Source organism: Heterodontus francisci, unplaced genomic scaffold, assembly GCF_036365525.1.
Source record: "Heterodontus francisci isolate sHetFra1 unplaced genomic scaffold, sHetFra1.hap1 HAP1_SCAFFOLD_43, whole genome shotgun sequence".
NCBI classification, from domain to species: domain Eukaryota; kingdom Metazoa; phylum Chordata; class Chondrichthyes; order Heterodontiformes; family Heterodontidae; genus Heterodontus; species Heterodontus francisci.
In genome coordinates this window covers 8,599,746-8,622,874 of record NW_027141852.1, presented here as the reverse complement: position 1 = coordinate 8,622,874, position 23,129 = coordinate 8,599,746, and the positions used below count along the sequence as shown (strand labels likewise).

General features: G+C 45.9%; 1 protein-coding gene and 1 pseudogene across 1 annotated transcript; both read right to left on the bottom strand.

The window, feature by feature from the left end:
* Positions 1–4,518: 4,518 nt before the first annotated feature.
* LOC137365030 (U2 spliceosomal RNA) lies at positions 4,519–4,653 on the bottom strand (annotated as a pseudogene).
* Positions 4,654–11,486: 6,833 nt separating this feature from the next.
* Positions 11,487–22,710, bottom strand: LOC137364969 (histone H2A-like; the record flags this gene model as incomplete). Its single annotated transcript, XM_068027840.1, has 3 exons — positions 11,487–11,658; positions 15,831–15,961; positions 22,351–22,710. Coding segments are annotated over 3 exons (663 nt in total), but the record flags the coding sequence as incomplete, so codon positions are not given.
* Between the last annotated feature and the right edge of the window lie 419 nt (positions 22,711–23,129).

The following is a 23,129-nucleotide window of genomic DNA, read 5'->3' as shown; positions in this document are numbered from 1 at the left end:
CAATACAGCAAACAAACAAGACAGGGGAGAGAGGATAGCCCTGTCTGTCTCCAGATTGGATCGGGAAACTTTCCGATTCCCACCCATTGATTGAGACTGCGCCACTGATGTTTGTGTAGGGCAGTTTGATCCAATTGCAGATTCCCTCCGCAAACGCCATTTTGGAAACACGTCCATCATGTATGTGTGTGATATTCTGTCAAAAACCTTCTCCGGGTCCAGGCAGATGAGGCAGGTGTCCACCCTCCTGTCCCGTACATAGGCGATTGTATCCCTGAGTAGTGCGAGACTATCGGAGATCTTCCTGCCAGGTGCAGTACAGGTCTGATCAGGGTGGATCACCAACTCCAGAGCAGACTTGATTCGACTGGCTATGACTTTGGACAGAATCTTGTCGTCAACATTCAGCAGTGAGATGGGCTGCCAATTTCCAATTTCTGCCCTCTCCCCGTTCCGCTTGTCAATGAGGGTGATGATGCCTTTCCTCATGGATTCTGATATGCTGCCGGCCAGGAGCATACTCTCATCTACTTCCAGCTGGTCCAGGCAAACCCAGGCCCACAGGAAACAATACAGCTCAACCGGTAAGCCATCGCTTCCGGGAGTTTTATTCGTCTCGAAGGACTTGACGGCCTTTGTCAGCTCATCCCGAGTTAGCGGCTTGTCCAGTCTCTCCCTCCTGCTGTCATCTAAGACCTCTGTGATAGATGACAGGAAGGACTGGGAGGCTCTTCTGTCTGTGGGCTTTGCGTCATACAGCCCAGCATAAAAGGATTTGCTGATCCTTAGTATGTCGGACTGCGAAGATGTTACCGAGCCATCTTCTTCCTTCTGGCTGCTGATAACAGAGCTCTCTCTGTGTACCTTTTGGAAGAAGTAATGCAAGCACATCTCATCCTGCTCAATGGGGTGGACTCTGGACCGGAAGATGATATTGGAGGTCTCCGTGGCAAAGAGCGAGGCCTGCTTTCTCTTCACCTCTTGGATGTCCTCCTTGACCTCAACCCCCATCGACTGTAGCCGGAGCAGATTTTGCATACTTTTCTGGAGTCAGGACATTTCCCTCTGTCTCTCTCTCGCCCTCTGAACACCTTTTGAGGAGAAAGAACCTCTTGATGTTCTCCTTGATCGCGTCCCACCTGTGAACTGGAGACTGAGGAGGGGTTTCACGGTTCTCCAACCTTTGTAATCCCTTTTAAGTTCCTCAACGTTCTCTGGGGTTAGCAGTGTAGCATTGAGCTTCCACGTCCCTCTGCCAACCCACTCGTCGTCCTGTAAGTGACAGTCGGCCATTACGAGGCAGTGGTTGGACAAGAACACCGGCTTGACGTCAATGGATCTGACCGTGACGGCATGGGCCACAAACAGGAAGTCAATCCTGGAATGGGCAGACCCGTCCAATCTTGACCATGTCTATCTACGCTGCACTCCGTCTGCAGGTTTGCTGAATACGTCGTGCAGTTTTGCATCTTTTACTGTTTCTCTTAGGAATCTGGACATAGCGTCCAGTTTGCTGTCGTCTCTGCCAGATCGCCCAGCTGCATCGATGATGCAGTTGAAGTCACCGCCTACGATGACTGGCCTGCACGTTGCCAGCAGCAATGGTTGATGGCAAATGTTCATCCTGGAGTTTAGTTACTAGTGGTGTACCGCAAGGTTCTGTTTTGGGGCCACTGCTGTTTGTCATTTTTATAAATGACCTGGATGAGGGTGTAGAAGGGTGGGTTAGTAAATTTGCGGATGACACGAAGGTCGGTGGAGTTGTGGATAGTGTCGAAGGGTGTTGTAGGGTACAGAGGGACATAGATAGGCTGCAGAGCTGGGCTGAGAGATGGCAAATGGAGTTTAATGCGGAGAAGTGTGAGGTGATTCACTTTGGAAGAAGTAACAGCAATGCAGAGTACTGGGCTAATGGGAAGATTCTTGGTAGTGTAGATGAACAGAGAGATCTTGGTGTCCAGGTACATAAATCCCTGAAAGTTGCTACCCAGGTTAATAGGGCTGTTAAGAAGGCATATGGTTTGTTAGCTTTTATTAGTAGGGGGATCGAGTTTCGGAGCCACGAGGTCATGATGCAGCTGTACAAAATTCTGGTGAGGCCGCACCTTGAGTATTGCGTGCAGTTCTGGTCACCGCATTATAGGAAGGATGTGGAAGCTTTGGAAAGGGTGCAGAGGAGATTTACTAGGATGTTGCCTGGTATGGAAGGAAGGTCTTACGAGGAAAGGCTGAGGGACTTGGGGTTGTTTTCGTTAGAGAGAAGGAGGAGGAGAGGTGACTTAATAGAGACATACAAGATAATCAGAGGGTTAGATCGGGTGGATATTGAGAGTCTTTTTCCTCGGATGATGATGGCAAACACGAGGGGACATAGCTTTAAGTTGAGGGGTGAATGATATCGGACAGATGTCAGAGGTAGTTTCTTTACGCAGAGAGTAGTAGGGGCGTGGAACGCCCTGTCTGCAACAGTAGTAGACTCGCCAACTTTAAGGGCATTTAAGTGGTCATTGGATAGACATATGGATGAAAATGGAATAGTGTAGGTCAGATGGTCGGCGCAACATCGAGGGCCGAAGGGCCTGTACTGCGCTGTAATGTTCTAGTTCTAATTCTAATTCTAATTCTAAAGACGGTCAACCGTTCGCTGCATTGAAACGGGGGGTACATGCTGATCAACCAGAGCGAAGCATTGTTGTACATTACATCTGCGATGAGGAGGCGACTGCCCACCACCTCCTTAACTTCGGAGATGGTGAAGTCACCTCCCCGCAGCAGAAGACCCAGGCCGGAGGAATGGCAATCATTACCCCCTGACCAGATCGATGGCCCGTGGGACCACCATTGCGACCACTGCCTGTCGGTGCTGAGATGTGGTATTCCACACTCCTGCAGAAACAGGGGGTCGGCTTTGACCTTGGCGAGGTAATCCATCGCATAGTAGATTTAATGCTACGCACACTAATTGAAGCAATCCTTATACCCATTTTTTTAAAGTTAGTTGTTGCTTCCCATACCATTTGTCCTTGCTGGTCCCAGTCCTTCAGGATGTTCCTGTATACCCATAGTGTACGCAAGCTGTTTCACACTCGTTGGGCTCAGAAACCCCTCCTGGTTTTTCATGCAGGGTTTCTTCCACTGAGGTGACATCGGTGGGGGGGCGGGGGTCTTGTTGGCAGCAGGGATTGGGCTGTTCTCTGCTGTTCCCCTCTGTTCCTCCTCGAAAACATCACTGCTGCCGGCTTCCCAGAGCTGAAGTGCGCCAGATGTGTCTTTGCTCTCAGTGTCCCAGAGCTGGGATGTGTTGGCCATGTCGCTAGGTGTGGCCCTTTGGGTTTGGGGCTTGACAGGCCCATCACAGCTTCCAGTGCCCGGGGGCTGGGGGGCTTTATCTTCCAGCTCCTTTTGAGTTCTGCCGCTTCTTTTGAAGGTGCTGTCGCTCTGGCACTTCCTCATCCAGTGAAGAGGAGCTGCTGTAGTCTGTCTCAGACGGTAGCCTCCTCTTGCCACTGGTTTGGATGGTGGCCTGTTCCGCTTTTGGAGGTCTTTTCTTTGTGGTTTTCCTTTGGACAAACTGCCACTGACCTGTTTGTCCATCTGCTGCCTCCTCCTCCATTGATTCTGTCTGTGGAGGAGGGGTTTCCGGGTGCAGGGTAGGTGCCGGGTTGCTGGTTTCAGTTGCCTTCCCTTTCTTCTCCTTCTCAGGTAGAAGTTCCTCACTGCAGAGAAGGTTGCTTGTCTCCTTTCCAACACCGGACGCCTTCGTCGAACCTTCTCCCGGCCTTTCCTTGGACCTTGCCGCCTGAGCATAACTGAGGCAGCGTTTGGGGCAGGTTTTGTAGAGATGGCCTGCCGCACCGCACAGGTTGCAACACTTACTCTGCTTACAGTCCTTGGTCTGATGGCCTTCCTTCTTGCAGTTCTTGCAGACAACCGTGCTGCAGTTAGCTGCCACGTGACCAGATTTGCCACAGGTGCTACAAACTTTGGGCTGCCCAGCGTAGACCAAGAAGCCTCGACTTCCCCTGACAGCGAAGCTGGAGGGAGGGTGGATGATGGCTCCATTGGCATCGACCTTCAAGGTCACCTTGACTTGCCGCTTATTTGTCCAAATACCAAAGGGGTCTTTGACATCAGTGCTGGCCACCTCGACGTACCTGGCGAGAAAGGTGAGTACATCCACCACCGGAACATGGGGGTTGTAGAGGTGAATTGTCACCACCCGGTCACGTTGTGACGGAAGCGTGAAGAGCGGCTCCACTGTGAGGATCGACAGCGGCGCCCGGTCCCCTTTCTCCTTGAACGCCTTCAGGAACTTGATGCATCCCGCCACATTCTTGAATGTCATGTCGATATACCCACTGCTGGGGAAATCCTGCAGGCAGAAGATGTCCATAGCTTGAAATCCACAGCAATCGATGAGGATTTTCTTGATGAAGAAGGTGCGATCGACCAGTGCATCTCCTTCCTTGTCCTTCACCACCACCCGAATGGTGTTCCGCACTCCCTGGCCTGAAGCTCAAAGATTGGTTATAGCCATTTTACTCAAAGCCTACCCAGGATCAAATGCCACTGATCATAGTTTCTCCTCTGCCAAGTAAGTACTGAGAAGAACAGATACTACACTTGATCTTAGCCAAAAGGCTGAGAAGCTCCACCACTGGCGGTCCTGCCTTCAGTTGCCTGGACCCCAAGCTACTGGACATAGATTTTCTAGGAATTCGCTTCTTTACTGCACTGAAATTGGAGGCTTTTTCGATTTTATATATTCTGTCAGGTCGACAATTTAAGCCAATGCTTGGCTGCATTTTCTAATTCAAGGCTCTGCGATTGGTTAAGACATGTGAATAAGAAGAGGGTGACCAATCAGAAGTGGGTTCGGGTAAGCGTGGGCTCAAACTGTGTGAATTACAGGTCCCTGAATGCCTGAGCTGAAACTCTGTCCAAAGTCATAGCCAGTCGAGTCAAGTCTGCTCTGGAGTTGGTGATTCACCCTGACCAGACCTGTACTGTACCCGGCAGGAAGATCTCTGATAGTCTCGTGCTACTCAGGGATACGATCGCCTATGTACGGGACAGGAGGGTGGACACCTGCCTCATCAGCCTGGACCAGGAGAAGGCTTTTGACAGGAAATCGCACACCTACATGATGGACGTTCTTTCCAAAATGGGGTTTAGGGAGGGAATCTGCAATTGGATCAAACTGCTCTACACGAACATCAGTAGCGCAGTCTCAATCAATGGGTGGGAATCGGAAAGTTTCCTGATCCAATCTGGAGTCAGACAGGGCTGTCCTCTCTCCCCTGTCTTGTTTGTTTGCTGTGTTGAACCCTTTGCTGAGTCTATTAGGAAGGATGCGAGCATGAGAGGGGGTGACAATCCCAGGCAGCAGAGGCACTCAAGTGTGGTGGTCACCCGAGCCATTTTCCGCTTCATCTGGGGATCTAAAATGGACTGGGTCCAGAGGGACACGATGTTCAAATCTCTGGTCAAGGGCGGGAAAAATGTACCCAACGTGGCCCTCATCCTGATGACCACCTTCGTGTGCGGCTGCATCAAGCTGTGTGTAGACCTCCAGTATGCAAACTGCAAGTGTCACTACGTGCTGAGGTTCTATCTGTCCCCAGTGTTGCGAAGGATGGGCCTGGTCACATTGCCGCGGAACGCTCCATGTAGTTGGACCGTGCTGTACCACCTATCCTTCGTGGAGCAGTTGCTGCGGGAAAACACCTTTGACCACTGATCCTTCAGGCAGTGGTCTGCACGGAATGTTCTCAAGGCCCTACGGGAAAAGGAGATGGGGTATCCTGTCGGATGGTTCCCCGAGCAGACCACCAAAGTCATTTGGCAGAATGCCTCATCACCAGAACTTTCAAACAAGCACCAAGATGTAGTTTGGCTGGTGGTGAGAAGAGCCTCCCCGTCAGATCCTTCCTGCACGCCCGAAGACTCGCCCCCTCCGCGCAATGCCCCCACGGTGGCTGTGGTGGGGAAGAGACGGTTGCCCACTTCCTCCTGGAATATGTCTTTGCAAAGCAGGTGTGGAAAGAGATGCATTGGTTTATGTCGAGGTTTATCCCTAGCAGCTCTGTAACACAGGGGTCTGTGCTCTACGGGCTGTTCCCAGGGACACACACCGAGACAGACATCAACTGCTGTTGGAGGACTATCAATTCGGTCAAAGACGCCCTTTGGTCTGCCCGAAACTTGTTGTCTTCCAGCGCAAGGAGTTGCAGACTGGCACATTCCAAGGACCAGGACTACGTGCTGAGGGATGCACTAAAGCTTGGGGTAGCCGCAGCAAAGGCTCAATGAGGAAAGACCACTGTGTAAGGTCACCCCACCAGGCTGAACTGAGGGGCTGGATCCATGGGAAACCCCTCGAACTGTGTCGGGATAATTTTCATTTGCTGTAAATGTAAAACTGTAATTGGCATGACAAATGTGAAATGGAAGGGTTGTGAAGCAACTCATGATTGTGTTGAAGGAAACTGATCTCCCTTGCAATGTTTGTATTTTTTGGTGCTGTTTGAAACTGTTTGGCAATGCAATTTTTACAGATTTTTATGAATAAAGTATATTTTGGAAATTGGTCAGTTTCACAAACCCTGTCAGTTTCAGTGCAGGAAACACCGTCTCGGGGGAAATAACATCACAAGTGGGTCTGGTTCCAGTGACCGATTTAACGGCTGCTGCAAAACTCCCGGATTCCCTCATTGCAGCGAAATCATTTTGAAATTCTTTGAAAACAATGAGTGATTCTGGAGGAGTGATGTGGCTTTTCACTGAGGGCATGTGTCGACTGGGGAAATAACTAAGTGTAGAGCCTCGGGCACTGTTTACACAGCCCGTTTAGAAAATCAAATCCACTGCACATCCTTGCTGCAAATGAAATATCAAACTCGGGGATTCCAGTTTTATACCCGAACACAGCACAGATTTATTCCAGTCAGTTCTGAACAGCCTATCCCATCTCACGTTTCCAGGTCACTGCTCTCTCTGTGAGGCGGTGGGTGGCTCTTGGAAGAGCCTTTGTTTTGTGTTTGTGGGAAAGGGGCTGGTTTCTCAGCCGCCGAATCCGCAGAGAGTGCGGCCCTGCCGTTTCAGAGCGTACACCACATCCATGGCAGTGACCGTCTTGCGCTTGGCGTGCTCAGTGTAGGTGACCGCATCCCTGAGCACATTCTCCAGGAAACCTTTCAACACCCCGCGAGTCTCCTCATAGATCAAACCCGAGATCCGCTTGACCCTGCCACGGCGAGCCAGGCGGAGGATTGCTGGTTTGGTGATGCCCTGGATATTATCACGAAGCACTGTGCGGTGCCGCTTTGCTCTGCCTTTGCCAGGTCCCTTGCATCCTTCACCTCTGCCAGACACTTTTTCCCAAAAGTATACTCCATTCATAAAAATCTGTTTAAAAAAAGCTTTACAAAACAGTCCAAAACAGCACCAAGTTGACATTGCAAAAGCGCAAAGGAAATCAGTTTTCTTCGAGACAGGAGTGAGTTGCCTCACAACCCTTCCATTCCATTTTACATGCCATGTACATTTTACAGCAGACCCATGTTGGTGTAGACAGCCAGAGGGGTTTCCCATGGGTCCAGCCCTTTAGTTCACTCTGGTGGGAAGACCTTACACAGTGTTCTTTCCCCATTGAGCCTTTGCAGCGGCCATGATCCACAACATGACTGATTACTGCTCCAACTCCATATTTTGAAGCTAGCTTCAGTTCACCATTTGTGTGGTAATGAATGTGTAGTGTGTCACTGATCGAGCTTCTCTTACATGCATCATTAGCATCTTGTGTTTTAGACCATTTCCATTTCACATCTTTCTTCAACAACTTATGTAGTGGAGCTAACACCATTGCATGCTCAGGCAGAAATTGTGAGTAGTATTGGACCATGCCGAGAAAAGATCTAAGCTCAGACACATCTTTTTGTCTTTGGGGCTTTGACCATAGCCTCTGCCTTCTCTTTCACTGGCTGGAGTTCTTTTCATTGATTTTCAGGCCAAGGTACACCACATGAAAAAACATGCTTCCAGTCTAACTTCAGCTTTCAAAGCCAGTCTTTCCCCATTATTATTGGTTTGTTGACATATCTCACTACCTTGTAGGGCAGAGGCTGGCATAGCAGTAATGTCACTGAACTGATAATCTCACGACTCAGACTAATGCCCTGGGGATATGGGTTTAAATCCCACCATGGCAGCTGGTGGAATTCAGATTCAATTCATTAATGAATAATATAAAATCTGAGTAGTGGTGCCATGCAACTATAATTGATTTTCATTAAAACCCATCTGGTTCACTCATACCCTTTACAGAAGGCAATCTGCTGTGCTTACCTGGTCTGGCCTGTATGTGATGCTGGCCCACAACAATGTGGTTTACTCTCACCTGTCCTCTGAAATGACCTAGCAAGCAATTCAGTTGTCAAGGGCAATTAGGATTGGGCAATAAATGCTGGCCTTGCCAGTGATGCCCGCCTCCCATGAAATAATGAATAAAAAACAGGTATCTTGAGGGGCCTGCCCTTATGTTGCACATTACACTCCATTTGCCAACACATTGCTAACACCTCACCAGAGTAGGTTTTCAATTGAGCTGTGCTCTCAGTTAGAGGTACATCACTGACTTTGCTCCCATACATTTCTCTATTCATGATGGAGCAATCCATGGTCGTAGCAATTTGCTGTTTATTTACCAACAACATTGTACAAAAGTCTGCGTCATTTGAGTGATTGCTAGTGGCATAAATGCTGTAAAGCCCTTGCTCCTCTTTGGTTAGGCACTCTGGATTCACTTCAAGATTGTGAACTCCACCCTTATAACATCACTGTTTTCCATTACCACTGGAATTAGTTCCCTTTCCTTCTTTGGCCTCTGCTTGACAATTAAAACATTTTGCATTTCTGTACTGACATGATTGTGCTGTGTGGTTGCCCTTATGGTGATAACAACACTAAACTGCTATCATTGGCACTCTTCTGGCTATGTCTGTCCACTTTAGACTTGGCTGAAGCACTTTAACAGTGGACAGAAGCCTGTACTAGTTACCAGCATGGGATAAAATTCCCTAACATTCTTTGATGCCATCTCCATGGAAACAGCAATCTTACACACGATCTCAAATGTAAGATTTTGTGTGTTTAGTAACTTCGATTGGATTCTTTTGTTCACAAATCCACACACAAATATGTCTCAAAATGCATGGTCTAAGAATGTGCCAAAGTTGCAACGTAATAAAAATTCTTCAGTGCCACAATATACTCACCAACTGCTTCACTACTTTTCTGATTTCTGGTTCCAAATGTATAGCATTCTGCTATCTCTAGTGGCTTAGGATTGAAATGTTCCTCCAACTTGGTGATTTTGTTTTGACTGGCACATATTTTGCTTTGTTCAGAGCAGGAAGCTTTGTCAGCATGCCAGACACTTCCAGGCCAATTTCCAGAAGCAAAATTGTTTTCTTTTGCTCAGGAATTGCCTTATTCTGAGTCTTGACCGCCTCACCTACCAGTCCCAAAATATTCTTAACTCTAAGAACATGCCCATTCTTTCAATATAGGAACGGAATGTTGCTCAAACCCTCTCATTCGTTGCCAGCTTTCAGCTGTATCCCATGGGTACAGCCAAATTTCCTCAATGAGCACTAAGACCCTGCGGTATCCTATTCAACTCAGGAGACAGTCTGAGGCTCAGGCTGCCCACAACCCAGCTAAATTCTCCACTATCCGAGCAACTAAGGCACCAGGCTGATCTTGTTTACTGCAGTCCCTGCTGCTGTTTTCTGCCTATATTTACAGACTTTATCTTCCCCTAGTTGCCATTTTCTCTAATATTTTCAGGTGGGTCCAGCAGAGGAAATGGACACCAAATATGGCCAGTTCAAATAAGTGTTTATTCACGCCATTACATCATCACGTCATTACATTATTAGCATAATATACAAATACACTACATATGTGAATCACGTCCTGATCACTTTTACTAGATATGTGTCTGAATAAGTGGAAACCCCTCACAATCAACACTGTCACCTTTCAGTGTTTTGTGGAGAAATTTCACGGCGTGACTTATGTGATTCCCTCATTTAATGTGTTTGTACAAATTTCAGAAAAATATGGAGATGCAAATAACTTACGAGAAATCGTCTAAACATATCTTCATGTCTGGCACTCACTCGCAAAGAACTGCAAACTCACAGACTCAGAAAGAACCCGGAGATGGAAATCAATGTTCAGCACAGCTAGAAAGATCTGCACTAATCTATAGCTCAAAAAACTCAAACACTTTATTTTGACCCTTTGATTTAGTTGGTCGAAGCACCTCTTTAATGAACAGATCAATCCTGGATTCAAATCCCCTTTAAGCCTGACTGTAACTTGGTTTTCCAACTACTTTATTGAGCAGCACAATAAGACAGGACAGTAACAAAAGCAAAATACTGCAGATGCTGGAAATCTGAAATGAAAACAGAAAGTGCTGGAAATACTCAGCGGGTCTGGTGGCATCTGTGGACAGAGAAGCAGAGTTAACCTTTCAGGACTGTGACATTTTATCAGAACTGCTGAAATGTTAACTCTGCTCCTCTCTGCACAGATGCTACCAGACCTGCTGAATATTTCCAGAATAAAAACAGAAAGTGCTGGAAATATTCAGCAGGTCTGGTAGCATCTGTGCAGAGAGGAGCAGAGTTAACATTTCAGCAGTTCTGATAAAATGTCACAGTCCTGAAAGGTTAACGCTGCTTCTCTGTCCACAGATGCCACCAGACCCGCTGAGTATTTCCAGCACTTTCTGTTTTTATTTAAAACAGGACTCTATCTGTCTTTGCTGAGCGAAGGATTTCGGAATGGATGTTTGACGATTGTCCCTTCTTGCACAGAAATTCACTGCAAATACTATAAAGGTACCTCAGTCAACCACACCTCCTTTGAGAGAAATTTGTTCATCATTGCATTTGATCTGGAAACCACTCTTGACATTAATCTCACTGAATCAGAGTGTGACGGATTGTATCTGTCAGTGTGTTCATGTCACTATGTGCTGCTTTCTACTGAGTCTGGGACACGATGCAAGGTGGAGGATTTGTCCGAGTTTTGGATTATATTGTCAGTTGAGAATGATAAAAACTGAAAGGAAGCAAATAAGAAATCCTTGTCCCCAGATTTGAGAATCTGTAGATCTGCTTTGGGAAAGTGAATCAGAGCAGAATGAAGGGTGAACTGTCTGATTGCCCAGACGTGGTGAAAACACAGCTCAGTCAGCACGTTCTAATAAATAGGAGATACTGGAACGGCTGGCTGTACTTCATGTTGATAAGTCATGAGGACTGGATGAGATGGAACCAAGACTGCTGAGAGATGTAAGGGTGGAAATTGCCAGAATCTTCTGATTTTTATTTTTTGGATTGACAGCTGCCAGCCATTTGTTTGTCGCAGGACACAATAACGGACTAAAGTGAATCTGCACCGAGCAAATATTAACGTCCCACATCTGCAGGTTTCTTCCAAAACATCGGGAATTTCAGCCTCAATCCTCGGACCTTTGATGTCCTGTTCCACTGATATTTTGTCCCCTGATTAAAATTGATCCTGGGAAGTCTGTCCTCTGAGCGGCCTGGCACTCCGAGTTCCTCTGCAGACATCCGGTTGCTGTTGGTAGACCAAAAGAGTCCTAAAACCCGAGAAGAAACCTCTCCCAGAGCCCTCCGAGTGTGTCTCCATTAGTCCATGCAGCCACTACCTGTATAATGGATAGCAATGGTGAGGAGTCTGAGTTATTTCAGTGCCTGCGTTTTGTGGAAATAGAGGATTAAAGATTTAAAATAATTAAAATCACTGAATAGATCCTCTGTGAGCAGGACTCAAACCAAACTGGGATAAGTCCAGTGGATTTCAATGTTGAAATCTTTAACCACTGGACCATGGCAGCTGAAATCACACCCCTTTTATACAGACCGAGAATCATCCTACACTGATCCACTTCTGTTCATTTTTGTGTCTAGTTTTAGTTTAGAGATACAGCACTGAAACAGGCCCTTCGGCCCACCGAGTCTGTGCCGACCATCAACCAACCATTTATACTAATCCTACACGAATCCCACATTCCAATAACATCCCCACCGGTCCCTTTATATTTCCCTACCACCTACCTATACTAGGGGCAATTTATGATGGCCAATTAACCTATCAACCTGCAAGTCTTTGGCATGTGGGAGGAAACCGGAGCACCCGGAGGAAACCCACGCAGACACAGGGAGAACTTGCAAACTCCGCACAGGCAGTACCCAGAATCGAACCCGGGTCGCTGGAGCTGTGAGGCTGCAGTGCTAACCACTGCGCAACTGTGCCTGGGACAAAAAAGTTCTGTGTAGCTGTCAATCAAAAAATGGTTGGAAGGAACTTCATTTATTCAAATACCAGCAGCCGCCAGTTGTCAATCAACTCAATCCCTTCAGCAATAGAGAGGGAGAAAGAGAGAGACTGTTAGAGAACTTCCTGCATTCAGTCCTGACCCTGTCACACTCAGCAGCTTCTCACCCAGACCCCACTCTCATCAACACTGAACATTGTTACTGAGACCCTTCAAATACTGTTTATAAAATGAATAAAGGTTCAAAGTTTATGACAGCTGGATTGAATGGAACCAAGTTTAATAAACTTTTCACTCTGACTTGATAACCACATTAGACAGTCCTTCAATTGGTAGCAAAGTTATCAGCTGTAAGAATGTTTTTACTGAGTTGAATAATTTCTGTGTGAGGAATGTTCCAGCATCATAAATGAATCCATTTGCAAATTGTTGATGGAAAGTGAGTGGTTTTATTGAAGAGGGTTTAAAGGAGGATGAGAGAATCGTGTGTGACAATGAAGTGGAATCAATGCAAGTAAAAACTGGAATGAAGGGGGTGGGGATCTCCTGGTCACATGGACTGATTGCAGAATTTTATAAAGATTTATTTCATAGAGATTTTAACTCCATTTTATTTTTGTTATTTTTTTTCATGGGATGTAAGCATCGCTGGCAAGACCATCATTTATTGCCCATCCCTAATTGCCCTGGTTTTGGTGAGCTGCCTACTTGAACCACTGCAGTCCATATGTTATAGGTACACACACAGTGCTATTAGGGAGGGAGTTCCAGGATTTTGATACGCCCTAGGGAAGGGACGGCAAAATAGTTCCAAGTCAGGATGTGGATTGGAGGGGAGGTTGCTGATTGTAGTGTTCCCATGTGTCTGCTGCTCTTGTCCTTCTAAGGAATCAGGGGGATATCTCTCCGCTGGTTAGAGTCATACCTAGCAAAAAGGAAGATGGTTGTGGTTGTTGGAGGTCAATTATCTGAGCTCCAGGAGATCACTGCAGGAGTTCCTCAGGGTAGTGTCCTAGGCCCAACCATCTTCAGCTGCTTCATCAATAATCTTCTTCAATCATAAGGTCAGAAGTGGGGATTTTCGCTGATAATTGCACAGTGTTCAGCACCATTCGTGACTCCTCAGATACTGAAGCAGTCTGTGTAGAAATGCAACAAGTGCTCGACAGTATCCAGGACTTATCCAATGACCACCTTCAACAAGAGAGAATCTAAGCATCTCCCTTGACATTCAATGGCATTACCATTGCCGAATCCCCCACTATCAACATCCTAGGCGCTACCATTGACCAGAAATTGAACTGGAGTAGCCACAAAATACTGTGGCTACAAGAGCAGGTCACAGGCTAGTAATCCTGCAATGAGTAAGTCTCCTCCTGACTCCCCAAAGCCTGTCCACCATCTACAAGGCACAAGTCAGGAACGTGATGAAACACTCTCCACTTGTCTGGATGGATGCAGCTCCAAGAACACGCAAGAAGCTTGATACCATGCAGGACAAAGCAGCCCACTTGATTGGCACCCCATCCACAAACATTCACACCCTCCACCAGCGCGCACAGTGGCAGCAGTGTGCACCATCTACAAGATGCACTGCAGCAACACACCGAGGCTCCTTAGACAGCACTTTCCAAACCCACAACCGATACCAATTAGAAGTACAAGGGCAGCAAATGCATGGGAACACCACCACCAGCAAGTTCCCCTCCAAGTCACACACTATCCTGATGTGGAACTATATTGTCGTTCCTTCACTGTCACTGGGTCAAAGCCCTGGAACTCCCTTCCTAACGGCATTGTGTGTGTACCTACCTCACATGGACTGCAGCGGTTCAAGAAGGCAACTCACCACCACCTTCTCCAGGGCAATTAGGGATGGGCAATAAATGCTGGCCTAGCCAGCAACACCCACATCCCATGAATGATTTTTTAAAAATGGTGGTCGAGTTCACGTGTTTGGAAGGTGCTGTCTAGGATTGTAAACACTGCTGCCACTGTGCACCAGTGGTGGAAGGAGTGAATATTTAAGGTGGTGGACGGGGTGTTGATCAAGTGAGCTACTTTGTCCTGGATGGGGTCGAGCTTCCAGAGTGAAGTTAGAGCTGAACTCAGCTAGGCAAGTGGAGAGTATTCTATTACACACCTCACTTGTGCCATGTAGATGGTGGACAGGGTTTGGTGAATCAGGAGCTGTGTTACTCAGAGAATAACATAAAAGGTGTTGCCATGGTTACCCACATGGGTCCTAGTTATGCCTGTCTTTTTGTGGTGTATGTCAAACATTCCTTTTTCCTGTCCTACTCAGGGCCCCAACCCCCAGCTCTTTTTCCGGTAGAATGATGACTGTGTCAGTGTCATTTCCTGCTCCCGCCCGGAACTGGAAAACTTCATCAACTTTGTTTCCAATTTCCACCCTTCCCTCACCTTCACATGATCTATCTCCGACACTTCCCTTCCCTTTGTGACTTCTCTGTCTCCATCTCTGAATTTAAGGCTGTCCGCTAATATTCTTTCTAAGCCCACCGACTCCCACAGTTACCTTGACTACACTTTCTCACACCCTGCTTCCTGTAAGGACTCCATTCCATTCTCCCAGTTTCCCCATCTCTGACACATCATTTCTGATGATGCAACCTTCGACAACAGCAGTTCTGATATGTCTTCCTTTTTCCTCAACCGAGGATTCCCCCACACTGTGGTTGACAGGGCCCTCAACCGTGTCTGACCCATTTCCTGCACTTCTGCCCTCATCCCTTCCCCTCCCTCCCAGAACTGCAACCAAGTTCCACCCGACCTGCCTGCACATCCAAAGGATCATCCTCCACTATTTCTGCCACCTCCAGCATGATGCCATTATCAAACACATCTTCCCCTCCACTGCCCTGTCAGCATTCCCCTTCCCATGGCCTCTTCCCATATAATCGCAGGAGGCATAGATCCTGCCCTTTTACCTCATCTCTCCTCACCATCCAAGGCCCCAAGCACTCCTTCCAGGTGAAGCAGCGATTTACTTGTACTTCTTTCAATTTAGTCTTCTGTATTCGCTGCTCACAATGCGGCACCTCTACATTGGGGAGACCAAACGTAGATTGGGTGACTGCTTTGCAGAACATCTCCGGACAATCTGTAAGCATGAACCCAAGCTTCAGGTTGCTTGCCACTTCACTTCACCACACTGTTCTCATACCCACATTTCTGTCCTCGGTCTGCTGCAGTGTTCCAGTGAAGCAAGCTCCAGGAACAGAACCTCATTTTCTGATTAGACACTCAAAAGCCTTCCGGACTGAACATTAAGTAAAATAATTTCAGAGCATGGCTGGATCTTTTTTATTATTTTATTTTATTTTGATTGATAATTTTTTGTTACCATGTTCCTGCCTGAATCTTGGTTTTTCAAGTTTGTGCTTTTGGAGAGAGCTGTTCATTATTCTGTCATTAACACTGTCTGTACACTAATGTTTTGCCCTTCACTGCACCATTAGCACTCTCCCTTTGTCTTTGCTGCATGACCTGCTTGTCAGTTAATCTCTCCTGCCCTAACACTTTTTGTTGAATTCCAAGATATATTTTATTCATAAAAATCTGTAAAAAATACATTACAAAAATACAAACAATGCAAAGCAGATCAGTTTCCTTCAATACTGGAGTGAATTGCCTCACCACCCTTCCATTTCATTTTACATTTTATAGCAAACAAAAATTTTACGGATACAGTTCAAGGGGTTTTCCATGGATCCAGCCCCTCCGTTCAGCTTGGTGGGGGGACCTTACACATTGGTCTTTCCCCATTGAGTCTTTGCTGCGGCTGCCCCAAGCTTTAGTGCGTTCCTCAGCACGTAGTCCTGGACCTTGGAATGTGCCAGTCTGCAACATTCGGTGGTGGACAACTCTTTGCGCTGGAAGACCAGCAAGTTTTGTGCAGACCAAAGGGCGTCTTTTACCAAATTGATAGTCTTCCAGCAGCAGCTGATGTTTATCTCGGTGCGCGTCTCTGGGAACAGCCCGTAGAGCACAGACTCTTGTGTTACAGAGCTGCTTGGGATGAATCTCAACAAAATCCACTGCATCTCTTTCCACACCTGCTTTGCAAAGACACATTCCAGGAGGAGGTGGGCAACCGTCTCCTGCCTGAACACACACCTTCCCTTTTGTTCTCTTCCCCACCTCCACCTACCCTCCCCACCCCTCCGCCATCCCCACTTCACTTACTTAAAACTTATTACATTGAGTGTGGAACAAATTCCATCAATCTTTTGTACTGTATGAGATTAAGTTTGTCACACTTTCTGGTACATTATATGACAGCAAATTTAATTCTAAATCTATCTCTGTTGTACTGTATCTGAGTGTGAGATTATTTGAGTGTCAGTCTATGGAACTAAATGTGATTGTGTGATTCATTCTGTCTGTCAATCATGAGTATTGTATGTGAATGTGTGGCAGCTTCTGTATCTATCTGCTACTGTGGGTGAATGTGGATATTATTCTGTATCTGTCAGTGTCTGGAACTAAATGTGAGTGTGAGATTCATTCTGTATGCACCAGTCTTACAGTCAGAATGTGATTGTTTGATTCATTCTCTATGTGTCAGTCTAAGGTATTATGTATGTGTGTGGTTTTAATTAAGTGTCTGTCACTTTATGTGAGCTTGGGTCTCATTGTATATTTGTCAGTCTCTGGTTCTTTCTGTGAGAGTGAGATTAATTCTCTATCTGCTGGTCTCTGAAATTAATTGATTTTGTGACTCACTATGTGTCTGTCAGTCTCTGCTAGTGTATGTGAGTGATATCTGTTATGCATATATTATTTTCTGGTACTGGAAGTGAATGTTGGATTTATTCTTTAGCTGTTAGTCTCTGGTACAACGTATGAGTGTGGGTCCCATTCAGTATTAGTCAATTTCTGGTACAGTCTGCATGTGCACATCCAGAGCTCATTCTGCATTTGGCAGTCTCTGGTACTTAATGTGTGTTACAATTCATTTTTTATGTGTCTGTTTCTGGGACAGTCAGTTAAAGTGGAATTAATTTTGTATCTCTCAGCTACTGGTATTGTCTACAAGTGTGTTACATTCTGTATCTATGAGACTCTGGTGCAGGATTCCTCTGTTCCGGTACTTAATATGTATTTCAGGGATGGTATTGAGAACTATTTGTTTAACGCCATAATGTATCACAATTTGCCTCATTTTAACTGTGTGTTTTATTGAGTTGTGGTATGAGAGTTTTAGGAACATAGGAGCAGGACACCCAGCATGCTCTGCCATTCAATAGGATCAGGACTGATCATCCACTTCAATGCCTTTTTTCCCACACTATCCTCATATCCCCTTATGTCATTTGTATTTACAAATCTGTCAATCTCTGCTTTAAACATACTCAATGACTGAGCTTCCACAGTTCTCTGGGGTAAAGAATTCCTAATGTTTAACAACCCTCTGAGTAAAGAAATTTCTCCTCATCTCTGTTTGTTTTGGACGAGTATTTAGTCTGTAACTCTGAACACATTTGTGAATGATGACATATATTTCAAACTCACAAATGGTGTGCTCAGTATAATTAGAATCATTGAATTGATACTCTATCTTTCATTACAGCTCTGACAGAGATTATTGGATTGGTATGTAATGTGTAGTGCAGTCTGCACTAATTGGCATAATACTGTAACTTTCCTTTTGATACTGTATGAGATGTTTGTACTACATTGTAATCTGTCTCTCAGTCTGCACTCTGGTCTACATTCTTAGGATTCATTCTGTACCTTTCCATCAGCTGCTCTACCTCATAGTTAATTTGTAGCTTAGGCTGCACTTTTGTGAGATTGATCCGGTGCCTTTCAATCTGATAGTGTGTGTGATTTTGAACTGAGATCAATGGACCTACCTTTCAGCAGTACTGAGTTGGGCTGAATTGGAAACAACTTCTGCCTCTCCGGCATTGTTTGATTGTCTGCTGGGAGAGTGGAGTGTGGTGGTGCGTGGGGGGAGGGTTGCGTGGGGAGGGGGGAGCGTAATGCAGTATCTTACACATTCAATGTCTCTTGATCATCTCCATTGACAACCCCATCTGGCTAATTGAATCAGGGAGCACTCCCACTGTCTTGTTTAGTCTTTTAGAATGCAAATGTGCAGCCATATTTTCAGCCATTGTTGTGGTCTTTTTAAACAAGGTATTTGAAGTCCATAACAGTTCATACGACAAAATTAATATGTCTCATTTTTGACAGGTGTGGTTTTCGGCATAACATGAATGTAATATTTCAATTAATAATCATTATGACCAACCACAAAGGATGATCAGTAATACAAAGAGTGTCAGTGTCTGATTCCACTGCAGCACTCAGCTTCTGCTGATCAGGTTTTCTTTGGTAGTTTTACAACAAGTTAGTGACATCCAGGAACAACCCAACATCTGCACTGCTCCATGAATGGGAATACCTGCTGGAGCAGGGATGTATGCATAAGTCAGGATTTTATTTCCACCTGGCAATATTATGTAAGAACATAATAACTAGGAGCAGGATTAGGCCATTCCACCAATTGAGCCTGCTCCACCATTCAATAAAATCATGGCAGATCTAATCATGGCCTCAACTTCACTATCCTGCCTGCCCCTATAACCCTTCATTCCCGTGTAGATCAAAAGTCAGTCTAACTCAGCCTTAAATATATTCAATGACCAGTCTCCACCATCCTCTTGGGTAGAGAATTCCAAAGAATAGCAGCCCTTTGAGAGAAGATATTCCTCCTCAACTACATCGAAAATGAGACCCCTTATTTTGAAACTGTTCCCCCGAGTTCTTGATTCCCTCATGAGGGGAAACATCATCTCAGTAAATACCCTGTCAAGCCCCCTCAGAATCTTATGTATTTCAATAAGATTGACTCTCATTCTTCTAAACTCCAATGAGTGCACCACAACCAGGTCAACCTTTCCACATAACACAACACCTTCATCCCAGAAATCAACCTAGTGGTTCTTGCCTGAACGACCTCCAATGCAAATATATCTCTCCATAAATAAGGAGACCAAAACTGCATGCAACACTCAAGGTGTGGTCGAACCAACAACTTGCACATTTCTACCCCATCCCCCTTGGAATAAAGGCCAACATTCCATTTGCCTTCCTAATTACTTGCTGTACTTTCATGCTAACATTTTGTGATTCATATACAAGGACCCCCTGATTCTCTGTACCACAGCATTCTGCAGTCTCTCTCTATTTAAATAATATTCTGCTTTTCTTCACATCATACCAAAGTGGATAACCTCACATTTTCCCACATTATACTTCATTGCCAAATTTTTGTCCACACACTTAACCTGCCTTTATCCCTTTGCAACCTCTTTGTGGCCTCCTCACAACTTTCCCACCTATATTTGTATCACCAGCAAATTTGGTTACAATACACTCGATCCCTTCATCTAAGCCAGTAATTATAGATTCCGAAGAAGGGTCACTGACCCGAAACGTTAACTCTGCTGAGTTGCGAAGAAGGGTCACTGACCCGAAACGTTAACTCTGCTTCTCTTTCCACAGATGCTGCCAGACCTGCTGAGTGAATCCAGCATTTCTTGTTTTTGTTAATTATAGATTGTAAGTGGTTGAGACCCCAACACCGATCCCTGTGGCACACCATTAGTTAGTTTGCCAAACTGAAAAATGACCCATTGAACCCAATTCCCTGTTTCTTGTTAGGTAGCCAATCCTCTATCCATGCTAATATATTACACCTGAACACCATGAGCTCTTATCTTGTGTCTTTTACATGGCACTTTATCGAACACCTTTTAAACTCCAAATAAACAACATCTACTGATATAAAAACAGGAAATGCTGGAAATACTCAGCAGGTCTGGCAGCATCTGTGGAGAGAGAAGCAGAGTTAACGTTTCGGGTCAGTGACACGTCTTTGGACCTGGCAAATATTAGAAATGTCAAAGGTTCTAAGCAAGTAAAGCGGGGGTGGGGCAAGAGATAAGAAAGGAGAAGGTGTAGATAGGACAAGGTCACAGAGAATAACTGACCAGAAGGTCATGGAGCAAAGGCAAACAATATGTTAATGATGTGTTGAAAGCCAAAGCATTATTACAGATAGGGTGTTAACGGACTGAAAATTGAATAGCAGCAAGTACAGACATAAAAAAAAAAACAGTGGGTAAGCCAATTGAACAGACTAAGATGAAATAAAATAAACATACAAAAAAATGTAAAAAGAAAAAATAACTAAAAATGAAAGTAAAATGGGGGGCTGTCATGCAATGAAATTATTGAACTCAATGTTCAGTCCGGCAGGCTGTAGTGTGCCTAATTGGTAAATGAGATGCTGTTCCTCGAGCTTTCGTTGATGTTCACCGGAACACTGCAGCAAGCCCATGATAGAGATGTGAGCATGAGAGCAAGGGGGAGTGTTGAAATGGCAAGCGACCGGAAGCTCAGGGTCCTGCTTGCGGACTGAGCGGAGGTGTTTCGCAAAGCGGTCATCCAGTCTGCGTTTGGTCTCCCCAATGTAGAGGAGACCACATTGTGAGCAGCAAATACAGTATACTACGTTGAAAGAAGTACAAATAAGTTGCTGCTTAACCTGAAAGGAGTGTTTGGGGCCTGGGATAGTGAGGAGAGAGGAGGTAAATGGGCAGGTATTACACCTCCTGCGATTGCAGAGGAAGGTGCCATGGGAAGGGGACGAGGTGGTGGGGGTAATGGAGGAGTGGACCAGGGTGTGGCGGAGGGAAAGATCCCTTCAGAATGCTGACAGGGGAAGGGAGGGGAAGATGCGTTCGGTAGTGGCATCATGCTGGAGGTGGCGGAAATGGCGGAGGATGATCCTTTGGATATGGAGGCTGATGGGGTGGAAAGTGAGGACAAGGGGAACCCTGTCACGGTTCTGGGAGGAAGGGGAAGGGGTGAGGATAGAGGTGCGGGAAATGGGCCCGACACGGTTGAGGGCCCTGTCAACCACGGTGGGGGGGATCCTCTGTTGAGGAAAAAGGAAGACATATCAGAAGTGCTGTCATGGAAGGTAGCATCATCAGAGCAGATCGCTACATCTACTGGTTCCCCTTCATATACCCTGCTTGTTACATCCTCAAAAATAATTTTGTCAAATATGATTTCTTTTTCATAAATCCATGTTGACTCTGCATGATTGTACATTAATTTTCTGAATGTTCTGCTACCACTTACTTAATCATGGATTTCAGCATTTTCCCAATGACAGACATTAGGCTAGCAGGCCTATCATTACCTGCTTTTTGAATAGGGGTTTCACATTTGCGGTTTTAATATCCACTGGGACTGTTCCAGAATCTCGGGAATTTAAGATTACAACCAATGCATCCACTGTAGCCATTTCTTTTAAACTCTAGGATGCAGGCCATCAGGTCCAGGGGATCTGTCAGTCTTTAGTCCCATTAGTTTTCCAACTACATTTTTTCTAGCGATAGGGATTGTTTCAAGTTCCTTCTCTTACTCTGCACTCACTCTGTTCCATGAGCAGATTCTCAGTGAGAAGCGGCGCTCAGATCACCGGAGGAAAAAAAGAACAGAATTCAAACTGTCTAAATGAAAAACAGACCAGAATTGATCCAGATACTGTCATTATTAAATTAATTAATCAGCGCCAAACCACTTATCATTAATGCACCAGGAGGGTCTCCGAATTTATGAAATTGAAGGTGGCAGCATTTATTAAATTGTTGATGGACACCCTGTAGTTCAGTTCTTCATTTAACTGGGGGTGGGTGGGTACAGGGGGATGTGTGAGGAGAGAAACAGAGCGCAATCCAGAGAGGGAACGGAAAACACACCTGGACAGATGTGAAACAGGTCAATCCACTGTTACAATAACTCCATCACTGACTCCCTCCTGACAGTAACCAGCCCTTTCACAGAGACTGTCGGTGGCTCTGAAAAGAGCCTTTGGGTTATTGGATGACATTTTGGCCGCTTTACTTTTTCTGGGAGCTCTGAGCGCTGGTTTTCTTGGGCAGCAGCACGGCCTGGATATTAGGCAGCACCCCGCCCTGAGCGATGGTCACTCCTCCCAGAAGCTTGTTGAGCTCCTCGTCATTGCGGACCGCCAGCTGCAGGTGTCTGGGGATGATGCGGCTCTTCTTGTTGTCCCGGGCCGCATTACCGGCCAGCTCGCCGATTTCAGCGGTCAGATACTCGAGCACAGCAGCCAGATAGACCGGGGCTCCGGCACCCACACGCTCAGCATAGTTACCCTTTCTCAGGAGCCTGTGAACACGACCCACCGGGAACTGCATTCCAGCCTGGGAGGAGCGAGACTTGGCCTTGGCCCGAGCTTTCCCGCTGGTCTTTCCTCTTCCAGACTTTTTTTTTATTTCCAAAATATACTTTATTCATCAAAATCTGGAAAAAAAAATACATTACCGGACAGTTTCAAACAGCATCAAGTCAAAAAATACAAACAGTGCAAAGGAGGTCAGTTTCCTTCAATAAAGGAGTGAGTTGCCTCACAACCATTTCATTTGTCATGCCAGATACATTTTTACATTTTATAGCACACAAATATTTTCCAGATAAAGTTCGAGGGGTTTTCCATGGATCCAGCCCCTCCATTCAGCTTGATAAGGGGAACTTACACAGTGGTCTTTCCCCATTGAGCCTTTGCTGCGGCTGCCCCAAGCTTTAGTGCGTCCCACAGCACATAGTCCTGGACCATGGAATGTGCCAGTCTGCAACATTCGGTCATGGACAACACTTTGTGCTGGAAGACCAGCAA